Source organism: Rhipicephalus sanguineus, chromosome 10 (genome assembly GCF_013339695.2).
Source record: "Rhipicephalus sanguineus isolate Rsan-2018 chromosome 10, BIME_Rsan_1.4, whole genome shotgun sequence".
Lineage (NCBI taxonomy): Eukaryota > Metazoa > Arthropoda > Arachnida > Ixodida > Ixodidae > Rhipicephalus > Rhipicephalus sanguineus.
In genome coordinates this window covers 25,757,506-25,771,088 of record NC_051185.1, presented here as the reverse complement: position 1 = coordinate 25,771,088, position 13,583 = coordinate 25,757,506, and the positions used below count along the sequence as shown (strand labels likewise).

At 48.2% G+C, this 13,583-nt stretch overlaps 2 protein-coding genes across 3 annotated transcripts in view; one reads left to right on the top strand and one right to left on the bottom strand.

Annotated features, from left to right (window-relative positions):
* The window catches only part of LOC119407278 (uncharacterized), a 310,646-nt gene that overhangs the window by 37,869 nt on the left and 259,194 nt on the right, over nt 1–13,583 (bottom strand). The gene's annotated exons all lie outside the window — the stretch shown is intronic.
* Nucleotides 7,334–13,080, top strand: LOC119407276 (uncharacterized). The gene is made up of 2 exons (XM_037674165.2): nt 7,334–7,642; nt 9,255–13,080. The coding sequence occupies exons 1-2, from the start codon at nt 7,346–7,348 to the stop codon at nt 10,392–10,394; spliced, it is 1,437 nt and encodes a 478-aa protein (XP_037530093.1). The 5' UTR covers nt 7,334–7,345; the 3' UTR covers nt 10,395–13,080.

Sequence of the window (13,583 nt, the reverse complement as noted above, 5' to 3'; positions counted from 1 at the left end):
CCACTGGCTGCTGCTGCCTACCTGACATGACCCAGGATCGCAGCATGCACATCCGGGTCAGAGCTGGGGAGATGCGCCTCCCATTGCTCGAAAGTATTAGAAAGATTATAGTGACCTAAAATGGTATCTAAATTCGGGGATATAAACCTCGTGTTGAGAATTTTGTACAGCGCGAGCGTATATAACAGGGTGAAGCCGGGAAGAACAAAGTCCTGATGGACGCTTCAGTTTTGAAAGCGCTGTAAGAGAGAGCGCGCTATCACCGCATTCCTTGAAACACCAGAGACGTCCGTGAGGCGGAAAATATGGGAGGTGCGGAATATTTTCAAACACTCCGTTATCTTCCCTATGCACAAAGAGCAACAACTGGACGAGAATTTTCGTTTTTCCCTACTGCCAGCAAGATTCCCTCTTGTTCGGAAATTTAACTCGCGGTGTAAACACAGGTGCATCTGGTAGGCCTACAATCAGCAAACGCATGACAACCGCACAAAGACATAGGGTAGCCTTAGGCAGCGCAACATACGCATCTTCGTTGATAAGCAGACCCACTCGGCGCCACAACTCTCATTCTCTAACCCCAATTTTCGCAAGAATTGAAACTTTTCGGTGCTTTTTCTTCCCACGAACCAGAGCTGAGTAGAATAATAAAACATTCTGATAATAAAAATGTCACACTTTCGCCGCAAGGCCGAAGCAATGAATGCGATAGCAAGAAAAGCGGCCCGTGGTGGACGCGCTCCTACGCTGCAAAAACATTTGCCCCCCTCCGGCAGCAACTACCGCGCGAGCAGACAGCGGAAGGGCAAGGTTCTCCCTGCGCAGATATTAGAAGCGAGCGAGTTCGCCGACGACTTTTGAATGCGCCCGTTGCGCTCCTCGCGCCATCTCGCTGGTAATGAAGAAACGCTTATAAGCGCCTGCCGTCTCTGAGTCCTGCCAGCGGTAAAGGGTGTGTATATAACGTTCGCCGTTAGCTACCTAAAGGATCTGCGCTTTGGGGCGTAGTGGTTAGCGCCACGCGCTGCGGAGAATAGGGTCGCTGACCCCCCACCCCTTGTATAATGCCCTCGGACCTTTAGGTGCATAAATGAATAAATAAGTAAATAAATAAATAAATAAAAATAATTAAATTGTTCCACTTTTGTTTAACCTTTACCCTATGACCAAAGAAATTGAGCGACAAGCGCGTTACAGACTTGTTTCCTCCTGTTATTTTAGCAAGTTAACCAAACAAAAGAAATGCCTTCAAATGACCGAGAACGCTCTTAGTAAGCATGCAGAGTGCTCACGGGCTGAAACGCGACATCGAACTTTTTCGTATAACCACTGGTATGGGCAAGTGCTCGAGATAACCACGTCATGTCGCGATGAATGTGGTTCCTTGAGATAACATGTTGGCTTGATGTACGCGTTCGAGACGAAATTACGCCGATATGACCCGAACTGAAGACGGCGGAAACGAAAATATGTGCGTTACTTAGCCCTGAATTGTTCCGTTTCCATCCGTGAGTACTGCACTTCAATGGTATTGAATGGGCAGCTCTGCTCAGTCGTGGCACATGCAGTGTTCGTCAGGCGCGGAACTTTGCGCTGCTTGCGATTCGGAGCCAACGACAACATCCACAGCTATACCCATTTGCAGGCAGTTCTTAAGGTATAGGCGTAAAAGAGGAGTTATTTCGTTTAATACACCTCCAGATTTTTGTCGCAGCGAGGAGTCGGCAAGACGGTTCGCAGTTTTAAGCGCAGCTTGTTATAATTCGCAGATTTCGGTGGTGGCGTCGTACGCGAAAAACACGGCGCCGGCGAGCGTGCAGAAACGCGGCCCTCGAATGCGCGCCGGTCACACGCGCATTTCGCCCTTTTCCAATGACTGGCCATATCTCGATCGCGGGGTTGTCGGCGATCAGCCGTTTTTGATACGGCAATCTGATCTTTTATCGAGGTCACCTGTCATTCCTCGTTGTCACGCTTCATTGTTGCCTGCATATGAACGCATGACCATCGTTGTTGCCTGTAGCGACCGAAGTGTTGCGTTGCTAAGCGCGTGGATGAAGGTCCGATTCCCGGCACGGAGGAAGGAAAAAGTTCAGGGTGAGCGTTGTGGAATGCGAAAGAAAGAAAGAAAGAAAGAAAGAAAGAAAGAAAGAAAGAAAGAAAGAAAGAAAGAAAGAAAGAAAGAAAGAAAGAAAGAAAGAAAGAAAGAAAGAAGTACGTCAGACACGCGGACGCAAACTTCGCTTGCACCAGTTACCCGATAGCGCAAGGGCCATAGGCGTGCGAAGGGGGGGGGGGGGGGCTCTCCCTAGTCACCGAAGTGGAAGGGGGGGGGGGGCAAAGTCTGCCGCACACATAGAGTTAATAGAGAGGGGGGGGGGGGGGGCGCTGCGATAAACTTTCGCCCCCGCTGAAGGAAATCCTGCGCACGCCTATGGCAAGGGTTCCTGAATTTTTATATGGAACTGACTTCAGTGATGGGGCCCGTGACTTTAATAACTGCACTAAAGTGACTGAGCAACAGATATCGTAAACGTGTCGCGGCCGCACCGTATGCATCCGTATATGTTCCACTTTTAAACCTATACTGCGACGCTGCCGGGCTTCAATATACACCACGCTTTCAAGTTTATCTCTTTGTAGTGTCCTAATCTGCCGAGCCCGCGAGCTTCCTGAAGCTGTTGCAGACGACGCCGACGGGCGCGCGTCGTTCTATCGGACGCGACCTTCACCAGCGGTCGTGCAACGCCACGCGCGCCAAACCTGACGCGACGTAAATACGCCCGCGCCGTGCATGGCCTCCGAGACAGCGACGCCGCCGTTACAAGTCTCCGCCGCTATGCAAAGTTTACGGCTAGGCACGCGAAAGCCGCCAGAAGATAAAGCGGCGCTGGCAAGCAGAAATTGCATAGGGGATTGCGCGTCTTCGCGCAATAGCCTTGAAGTCGGAGTTCTTCCGTCACTCTATAGTTGCGAAACTCCTGACAGGCACCTCGTATCAAAATCCAAACACAGCAGCGGCCAGGATCGCGGAATTAACTGACTGTAGCGCTACCTACCGGCAAAGAAACAAGCTATGGGGCTTCGCTGCACCAGCTCGATAGCTTGATGAAGCGGCAAGTGTGTATAAGTTCGCGGTTTGCTTTCTGCGGGGGTGCTATTCTGTACACTGTCAAATACCGCCATTGGTCAACTTTGATTGGCCAAGAGAGCCGCTATGGCCTCCCTGATTGGCCTAAAACGCCGAGATTACAAATTTTGACAATATGGCGGAATTCGACGGTGCCCAGAATAGCACCCCAGCTTACATACGGGCACAAAACTCGTCGGCCTTTCCTAAAAGTACTTCTAACACTGACTCCGAAATTTTTTTCTCAAAAATTTTTCAGTTTTTCGTGTGTATATATATACGCACACATACAAACGCACGCACGAACATACACTAAGAGTGGTGGAACTCTCCCTGACCAAAAAAAAAAAAAAAAAAAGAAGTCTGGGTACGCCCATGTCTCCAATACTATAGCCGCAGTAACTTCTGGAATCACAGCAATTACTGGCAATGCAGCGTGCTTTGTGTCAGCGCTCCCAGGTGGCGCATCGGTCTGCTAACCTCCCCACGCTTGTCAGTGGAAATGCCCGGGTGTTGTAACGGAGTTTCACAACTGGCGTGCTTTTATAGTACGCCGCCGATCGATGTGCGCCGCAGACACGCGGGGGCGTCGCCCTCGTTCGCCTCGGCAGCGGCGGTTCTTATATCTCGTGTGCTTGCGATTACAACGTGACTGACGCGTATCGCGCCGTGGAGAGAGGGCCTCCGCGGAGCTTGAAAGCACCTATACTTTGCTGCTGACAGTTGACGCTGCGCCGTGCTCCCGACTGGGCTGCAGAAATAAGCGTCTCTTCCACTACATAACCACAAACAACTGCTGACAGTCGTAGGACGGTACGTAGTACGGCGCTTTTCCTTAATATCCATCATCCTCTGCTAAGTCTTCGCTGCGCGAGCAGTGCTAACGGTGTCTTAGTGCCTCTCTGCGCGTGTACAAGTGCCTTGCAGCGCGAAACTTCGTAGTACTTAGCGCGAAACTACTACGTAGTAAACTGCGTGAGCGCTCCGTAAGCACTACGTAAGTAAAAACGGAAGCGCTCAGAATAATTGTCACGTTAATTCTTGAAGACCGTTCCTTTCGAGTTGTCATGAACGTTAGCTTTACTACTACATATTTTCGCACTACGTAATACGTAGCGTAGTTAACATGTATTGAACTACGTGCTACGTAGTTTACTGCACATAATACGTAGCGCGTAACTATACAGTAGTAAAGCTAATATAATAATATCTGGGGTTTAACGTCCCAAAACCACGATATGATTATGAGAGACGCCGTAGCGGAGGGCTCCGGAAATTTTGACCACCTGGGCTTCTTTAACGTGCACCTAAACCTAAGTACACGGGCCTCAAACATATTCGCCTCCATCGAAAATGCAGCCGCCGTGGCCGGGATTCGATCCCGGGACCTTCGGGTCAGCAGTCGAGCGCCATAACCGCTAGACCACCGTGGCGGGGTAGTAATAAAGCTAACGTTGAAGACAACTCGAAAGGAACGGTCTTCATGACTGAGCGCGCCAATTATATTCGGCGCTTACGTTTTCGAGTTAGTGACGTTCGTACCGTCTGCAACATTAGTGCTGTTCGAAAAGAAATCTGAAGGAACTTGCAGACCTGAAGGTCACGGGATAGAACCCTGGCCGCGGAGGCCGCATTTCGATGACGGCAGAATGTTAGCGGCCCGTGTGCATAGATATAGGTGCAGGTTAAAGAACTTCTGGTGGTTGAAATTTCCGGAGCCCTCCACTACGGCGTCCCTCATAATCATATCCTGGTTTTGAGACGTCAAACCCCAATTATGATAATTAAGTGGCCCAGGACGTCTCGTTGTGACTGAGACGCCCGAAGTAGAACACAAGTTAATGTCAGGCAAAAAAAAACAAAGCTAAATATGACCAAAGAATAATAAGAACGCTAGACTTCAGCGTTCTTACTGTTCCGTGGTGTTGCTGTTTTAGCCGCATTCTTTTTCTTTTTTTATAACACGCTGGAAATGCGTCAAACGACAGCGAACTTAGTCTGTCTTCATTGCAAAAGACACAAATACATCGAATTGCCTCAGAATAACGGAATACAATTTCTAAACATTTCCTTAAGATTTCAGAAGAGCCACGTATACGCTGGCAGTATTCGCCTAGACCTTCAAAACCGCAGTTAAAACTCTTCGATGAAGCATTCTAAGGTTGTAAAAAAAAAAAGGTATAGCCATGGTATAGCCTCAATTAAGTCTTCCCTCACCAAATCGTGTGTGCACAAAATGAGTGCCATTTTTAACGCACAGGTTACGCGTCTTTAAGACGTAGGTTATCCTCGCGTTGCACTGACCACTGTCGCTCAACGTTTAAAGAAGTCGATTTTGTTGAATCCGAGCATGGTTGCAGAAAGCGATAGGAAAAAAAAATCACAGCATATCCACGGAGTGAATGATGATGAGTGGGCGAAGCTGCGGAGGTTCATCGGTAAACCGTGAATCTTCCGTGAATTCTGCCCAGTACATCATCACCGACGTGAGATCGGGCGCGTTTATACTAAAGGTTCGATGAGTTATGACGACTTGCAGCGCACTTCAATTTTACATGTACGCAGTGAATTTTCATTGTTTAGAAAACCATTGCTTAGAAAACATCTGGCGTCTTTCGTTAAGCAGCTGGCGTCTTTTCGTTTTGCTTTAGAAACATATGGCGTTCTTTCGTTTTGCTTTTACAAAACATCTGGCGTCTTTCGTTGGTTTATTTCATCAATCAACGGCGTTTTGAACAAAATTTTTATTGTTTAATCACGCACAGGAGAAATCTCACCAGGCACTACCTTGGAGGTAAAGAATGGCTGCTAATGGGAATGAGAGACAGAAGAAGTCGGCTTTAGCTAACGCTGCGAATTTTTTATTGTTCAACAACGCACAGGAAAAATCTCCCACCGGCACCACCTTGCAGGTCAAAGCGTAAGACTGGTTACATACTACGCTACGAGGGACGAACGGGTGCCGCTATAAGGAGCTTCGCCCCTAAAACGTGTCATAGGTATTCCTTACATTCATTGCATATCTCACAGGCTAAAGAAAGTGGGTGGTAGATACGGTGTTAATGTTATTTTTACGGCTGCTAATAAGGTAGGAGGTTTGTGCCGCTGTGCAGAGAGAGAATGAGCGAGTAATATAGACAAGAAGCGGACCGACATTCGTTTCGTAAAACACGCCAACAAATTAACTGATTGTCGTACAGGTGTGGCATATAGGGTTCCTTCTAGCGGCGGCCGCTTCTACGTGGGACGGACGATCAGCTGTGTTAACGAGAGATTATTGGAACATAAGAGGTCGCTAAACGGAGGCTCACCTTCTAATCTTTCTTTACATTGTTGAAAGTATAGGTGCATGCACGCCAAAATTCGATGAATGCGCAGTTCTGTACCGGCACAGAAATGAAGGAACGCGTCTAATGATTCAGGCATGGTATGGCATATCGATAACAGTGGTAGCGCATGCGTGAGCCAACCGTCAATTGAATTGCATATAGAAGAAGTGAAATGCCTTATCTTTCACGTAGACGCCCCCCCCCCCCCCCGCGTGCCGGATTGATAGGTTTGCCGATTTCCTGGGCATGCGCAGATAAGTTTTCGTGCCTTCTTTCTTTTCCGCCGTTGTGCACCTTTGCAGTTGTTTAGTCGGCGTTTGTGTTGTCTTGACTCCTTTCTTGTATCCGTGTTTGCACTTCCTGTCTTTTAGAATGAATACTTACCAATTAGCTCAGCTCTCTGTTATTCTGATCTGTCTTGCTGTCAATCATTTTATGTTGTGCATTGCTCAATTATTTGAGGCAACGTCATCTCGGTTATACGAGTAGCTGGGCTTGTCGGTGCATGGTCACACTCGAAGAAAGCCACAGAAATAAAAATAACTGAAAGGCAGAAACTATACAAAGTGACACAGACGTGGCTGTGTCACTGTCTCGGCGTCTCATTTTTTCCCGTACTTCCACGTTTTAGTGGCCTTATTCAAGTGCAACCGAGCACCAACAAGCCCAACAAACAACTCTCTTGAATTGCTGCTTTGTATCCGGGAAAGGCAAGCAGCGGAGGTACGTGCATACTCAGGAAAAGAAGCCATTCATGTTGGTCTATCGGATCAGGTGATACCTCAGCTTCGTTGGCCAACCGCCTTCACAGTGTGGATTGGAGCCCAATTTCTAATTTTTCTTTTTTTTTTGTTTTATTTTCGTTACAGTGTCTTGCGGCGTCACCATGCCCGACTATCGTCGAACGAGACTGTACCGGGTGAGCGGTCACGCCGTCAGCGGCGTCAACTGGAGGCCCACCCGGTTTGCCGAAGACGTTCCGCAGGCTCACGTGTGTTGCGTGTGCGGAACGATTCCTGCGAGCACGGTGCTGCTTCCCTGCGCACACTTACTGTGCCAACCGTGCCTAGAAGGCAGCGCCGGTCAAGGGACCGGCTCGTTGTGTCCCATAGACCAAGAGCCTTTCGATGATCACGAATGTCACGTGATTCCTACGCCCACCAGGAAGGCAAGCCGCCTCAAGGTGCGATAACATTTCTGTATATTCTGTACGCTATACTCGGCTACAAACTAAGAATAAATACAAGCGCCGCCCGCAAAGCCCCGGCGCGCTTGTCAATCACCTAACAGAGTCGTGCAAGCAGGTTTCCTTTCGCACCGCAAGTACTTTGTCCGTACTAATGTAAATACCAGGTATATCGTAAACTAAAGGTCCTTCGTTCCTACGTAAAATATGACCTTTGGCTAAGCAATGATGTCAGAATCTCTGATAAAACTTGCCAGAAAGTGGCAGTTTTCATCTTAAAACCAGCGACACGAACATGTCTCTCTATAGCTACACCAACTATCTCAGGCATTGTAAGCGCTTGACGTCACGGAAATCAGCAGATGTAATTGGTGGAACGTCCGTGATGGGACGGCGATGGCAGTGGGTGGAGCTTGTATTATTTACTCTTAGCTTGTAACCGAGCCTAGCATGAAAGCTCAGTTAACTGGGATTCTTTTAGCTTTTTTTTTCTGCCTTTCTTCTCCGTGTATCTACTCAACTCTCGAGTCCGTTCATCATTATCAGCCTATTCTGTGTCGACCGCAGGACGAAGGCCTCTCCCAAGATCTCTCAACTTACCATGTGTTGCAGGATCACATGCCATTCGGCGCCTGCGAACTCCGCTTTTGATCACCCCACTTAGCTTAGATTTTGTTTGTTAACTCGATGAGCAATTCTATTAAAGCCTTTTTGGCCGCTGCCCAAGCGCTAGCTGCTCTAACATTGAGTATTAACTGCACGCGTAATGATCGCCATTTCGCATAAGCTGACAATAGCAGAGAAAACGTGCACACCGTATACATTTCGTTGATGAGGGACAATATTTTCGAGAAGTCCTTGAATCTTTTTTTATTGCGATAGCAATTATATGGACAGTCTCGGCTGAATTTTGCCGTCGCCGTCGTCATGCACCGTATATGTATAAGTATGTACATATGTAAAAGCCCCAAAGAAAAATAATTCAGAAAAATGCTTCCGAAGCGCGGAATCGAACCAGGGACCTCTTTCTCTGCAGCGAGGGGCGCTAACCACTACGCCACGAGACGCAGATCCTCCACGTAGCTAACGGCGAGCATTATATACACACCCTTTACCGCTGGACGGACTCAGAGACGGTAGGCGCTTATAAGCGTTTCTTCATTACCAGCGAGATGGCGCTAGGAGCGCGACGGGCGCATTTAAAAGTCGTCGGCGAGCTCGCTCGCTTCTTCTTATATTTGCGCAGGGAGAACCTTGCCCTTCCGCTGTCTGCTCGCGCGGTTTTCTCGTGGTGAGGGGAAGAGGGATGTTTCACGCTTTCACCGTGATGTCCGCGCTCATGTTACGGAGCGTACGAAAGTCACTCGAGCTCAAGGGACACCGCTAAACGAACAAACAGAAGATGAGCGCGAACTATCAAGTGTCACAGCTCGACACTTGAAGCACGCTAGTTTCCTTCGCTGCTTCGGCCGCCTTTGCAACAGGAGCGCTGTTCAAACTGAGAGTATCCATTGGCGACCCTCACTTCGTATAGCATTAGTTTCTTGCTATCGCATTCATTGCTTCGCCCTTGCGGCGAAACTGACTTTTTTTGTCTTGTTTCTTTTAGGCTCACTGCTGGAATGAAGCCGCGGGCTGTGGATTCGTGGGTCCTTTGGAAGCTGTCTTGCTGCACTTCGAGCAAGACTGCTGCTTTCACGTGATCGAGTGCCTGCGGTGTGACGAGACAGTGTTGCACAAAGACCTACCGGCACACTACGTCACCGCCTGCCTCGCCGAGACCGCCTCAGCAAGCACGGAGCAACCAGCCTCGCAAGGTAACGCGCTGACCAGCGAAGACTTTAACACTGCGGTGAGTGACCTGAAGAGGCTACTCATCAACCCACACCACGACCAACTGCCAGCCATGCAGTCTCAGGTCAACGAACTCGTGGAAAACTCGAAGATGCAGGGAACGCGGATGCTCGAAATCGCCCGCTCAATCGAAGATTTCCAAGGAACGCTGAGAGACGAGCTGACCCGACTTGTTGATGGTATGTCGTCGATGTCATCGCTCTTGGAAAGTCTACGGTCAGATGAGCACCAGCGTGACTCATCAAAACAGGAACAGTTCCAGAAGAGCGGTATGGATTCTGACAGAGCAGTCGCTCAAGACTCCATGCCTTGGAACCTGGAGAAGAAGGTTATCCTTCGCAAGTTGGAAGTCCTGTTCCACGCGAACATTGCCTCCTTCGAAGACGTGCGTCAGGGAATGCATGCAGGCAAGCGGACGCCTACCGTTTCTTGCAGGCCGGTGGGGCCATCGTTTTGTCACGTGATGAACAGGACACTGACCAGTTCACTTCGCCGTGGAGGAGAGTGGGAACGCGCGACGTACCTGGTGACCGTCAGAAATGCCTCCGAGTTATTGGCCCGTCCAGGACCGTGTCGCAAGTTCGCAGCTGTAACTCAGTGCCACTGTCGGGACACGTACTTCGTAATCTACTTCTCATCTGGAAAGAGAAGTGGAGTTGAGTGTTTGATACTCAGTATCGAGTGTGGCGGCTTTCTGGAATCATCGCACCTGGTGTCGGGAGCGTTCAACGTGTCGGTGCTTCACGATGAACAAGATAAGGATCGCCCCATGCAGAAACTATTATCGGGATTTCCGTTTACTGGCTTGCACTTCAAGACTGAGCTGCTCACGTTGAAGTCGGAGGGTTTCCTCCGAGACGATGAACTGAAGTTTCAGGTTGCGATTGGTCAGTAACTGTGGCCCTTGGACCAGGCTCTTCTATTCCGACGTATGGATAAGCGGTCTTCAATTCCTCAAAAATGAGAGCCCTGCTTGCGGAATGAGTAGCTAGGAGAGCAGTCAATCCGAGACTGAACGTTTACTACAGAAGCCTCTACGCAATTCGATGCGGATATGAGACACACACTCAAACAATGACCAATAGATATATAGTTGAAATTTAAGCTCAAGTTAGAACTGTTGCTCGGCTGCTGAAAAGAAGGTCGCGGGTTCGATCCGGGCCGCGGTAATCGCCTTTTAGATGGCGACGAGAATGCTAGAGGCCCGTGCACTTAGGTGCACGTTAAAGAAACCCAAGCTGTCTAAATTGCTAGAGCCCTCCACTACGGCGTGCCTCATAATCATATCCTGGTTTTGGCACATAAAACCCCAGCAATAGTTGTTATTAAGCGAGAACTATGTATTTATCAGGAATGATGGTAGTTTTACATTCATACGACGAGTAAATTATGGATCTTCAAATATGTGACTGATCTTCAGAGACAGTATTAGTGATCACATCTTGTGGCAATACATTTCTGCTGTACAAGGTATCCCGGAAGTTTCAGAAAGGGTGCAAAAGAGCATTTATGTGTTTTCATGTGCTAAATTGTTTTGTTGATACATTTTAAGGAAACCATAGTATCAATTCTTGCGAAGTGAAAAGTGCGCCATGCTAGAGCCGGGAAGGGCCCGTTTGCTGCGACACTGGTCGCAGGATAGGCACGCCCGTTACACAGAACACACAGTGAACTACATAGAACCCTTATTCTAAGCGAAGCGACATTGATAACGCACTTAATAGACATTTCGCTTCCGCTATGATCACTCAGTACCCACTGTAGGTTCCACGTTTATCGTATTATCTCAACGTTTGCACTTTTCTTCTTAGATCCTAGTTCTTTGTTGTGCATAGGTTCATTCTGTCATAGCATGTAACCGGGCCGGGTTCACATTCCATTGGCCCTTAAAGATTAAAGCTAGCAAATGAAAAGATATCGCAAGCTCTTGCTTCGACGTAAACCGCAGGGCATTGACGTAAACAGCAGGGAGATAAGGTATCAATCAAATAGTACAAAAGATAAGAGGCATCACTCCCCTGACGAACCAAGGCACCGACCCGCGTCTGCCATGTAGCCGTGGCGGTACCCTCACTGACCTTTCACTGCAAAGCCGTTGCGCAAGATTGTTAGATGCGAAACATCTTATGGCGAAGTTCAATCCAGTGGTGGTGTGCGGCGTGACCACCCTTACTGCGCATGCGCAAATCCTCTCCACACACCTCCTCTCTAAACATCGCCTCTCAACTCCCCCGCTCCCCCTCTCCACTCCCCCTCTGAAACGCGGGCTCGACATGGCGAAACGCTGCTTCGCATTGCCTCATGATCCCCTTTAGCGGGAGATGGTGTAATTTTTAACTCCCTTGCAATTCCCGACAGCCAACTCCGCTTTGTCTCTTTGCGGCTTTCGGGTGCGTTACTAATGCCGGCGCAGGGCATTCGAAATTTCGAATGCAGTTTTGCGTTTCAAATGGGATGATTAGTCAGGTTTAGACGTGAGTCGAAGGTAAGCGGCACTCGGGTCAAGCATGAAAAGCGAAGAGCGAGGCAGTACTGGTTCAGACTGACCGCATTTCGCTTGAATTCAGAGAAGTGCAGAGCGAAATTACTTCTGAAGCACAGAGTGTTTGCACTGACGTCGCTGAAACAGCCCTGTTAGAGCACCAACATGGGGGGACGCGCACTTTGTGATGTCACGTTAATGTTATCAGTACATGGCATGCTGGTTCCTTCGTTATTCATGCACGGAGGCCCAATAACGTTCCAGAGAACCTATTTTTTGCTGAAAAAACAACTCTGATGCCTGTTTTTTGTGCTACTTTTTTAAACAATGAGACACCCTATGCAAATACGGAATTACCGCTGTTTTTGAAAGTGGTTTTTTTGGCTGTTTTAAGCCTTCTAGAAGACCTTCGGCAAAAAAACTGAACAAAAAAACAGCCAAAAAAACTGAACAGCCAAAAAAAACTGATTAGTCGTCAGGAAAAGAGCCCACTTTCAAAAACAGCGGTAATTCCGTATTTGCATAGGGTGTCTCATTGTTTAAAAAAAGTAGCACAAAAAGCAGGCATCAGAGTTGTCTTTTCAGCAAAAAATAGGTTCTCTGGTATGTGCAATAAGGTGAAGAGAGAAGACAGAGGGCCTCGCGTGTATGATAAGAAACACGCCAAAAAGTTTGTTGAATGCTGTCATAACGCGGTATACGAAATCCCCCTCTCATGCGGTCGCTGCTACATCGGCCAAACTGGTCGGTGTGTTAATGACCGCCTCAGGGAACATCGCAATCTAATGCGGGGTTCTGTGGGCAGCCACCTAGCTGCGCACAGCTCCGTATGCGGCTGTCATGCAATGTTCGATCAATGTAAGATACTTCGGCGATACAGGGATCAACGAGCACGTGAGATTTATGAGGCATTTTGCATTGACAAAAAAGGTGATATGTGCGTCAGCGTGCCTTCGTTAGCGCTCCTCACCAGGGAAATTGCCTATCTGTCTAGTGGATGATGGTTTTATTTTTTTCAGAAGCTTTCATAGAATTCGTGAACAAAGTTCCACGTCACTGTTCTCCTCTCCTTCCTTTCATGTTGCGTGTGCTATATATACCCCCATGTACGGAATAAAACCTTGGTTGTGAGTCAGCGCTTGGTCCGTCTCTTTCACTGTCCCGTGTGTCGCGCTGTTTCTCGTATCGTTGAACATGTACCAACCGGCCCAAATACGCACCATATTGAAGTAATGGGAAAACTTTAACGGCTTCACAGCAGCTTTAGAACGAACAATTGTCTCGAGGGACAGTCCGAGGCGCATGAATATTTATTGATATATACTGAGTATGTGCAGCACAATGAAACGAAGACAGGAGAAGACACATAAACGACATAGACTGGCTATGTCGTTTATGTGTCTTCTCTTGTCTTCGTTTCATTGAGCTGCACATACTCAGTATATATCAAGACATGTACCAACTATATTTAAGCTTCAGGCAGGCATTTTATGCATTTTTAGTTACGGGTATATCGAACTATTTAGCGATGCCCTTTGATTCCGATGTATGCGAGTTTTACACTTAGCCGACAGTGTGCATTCGTAACACATTGGTCGGTTC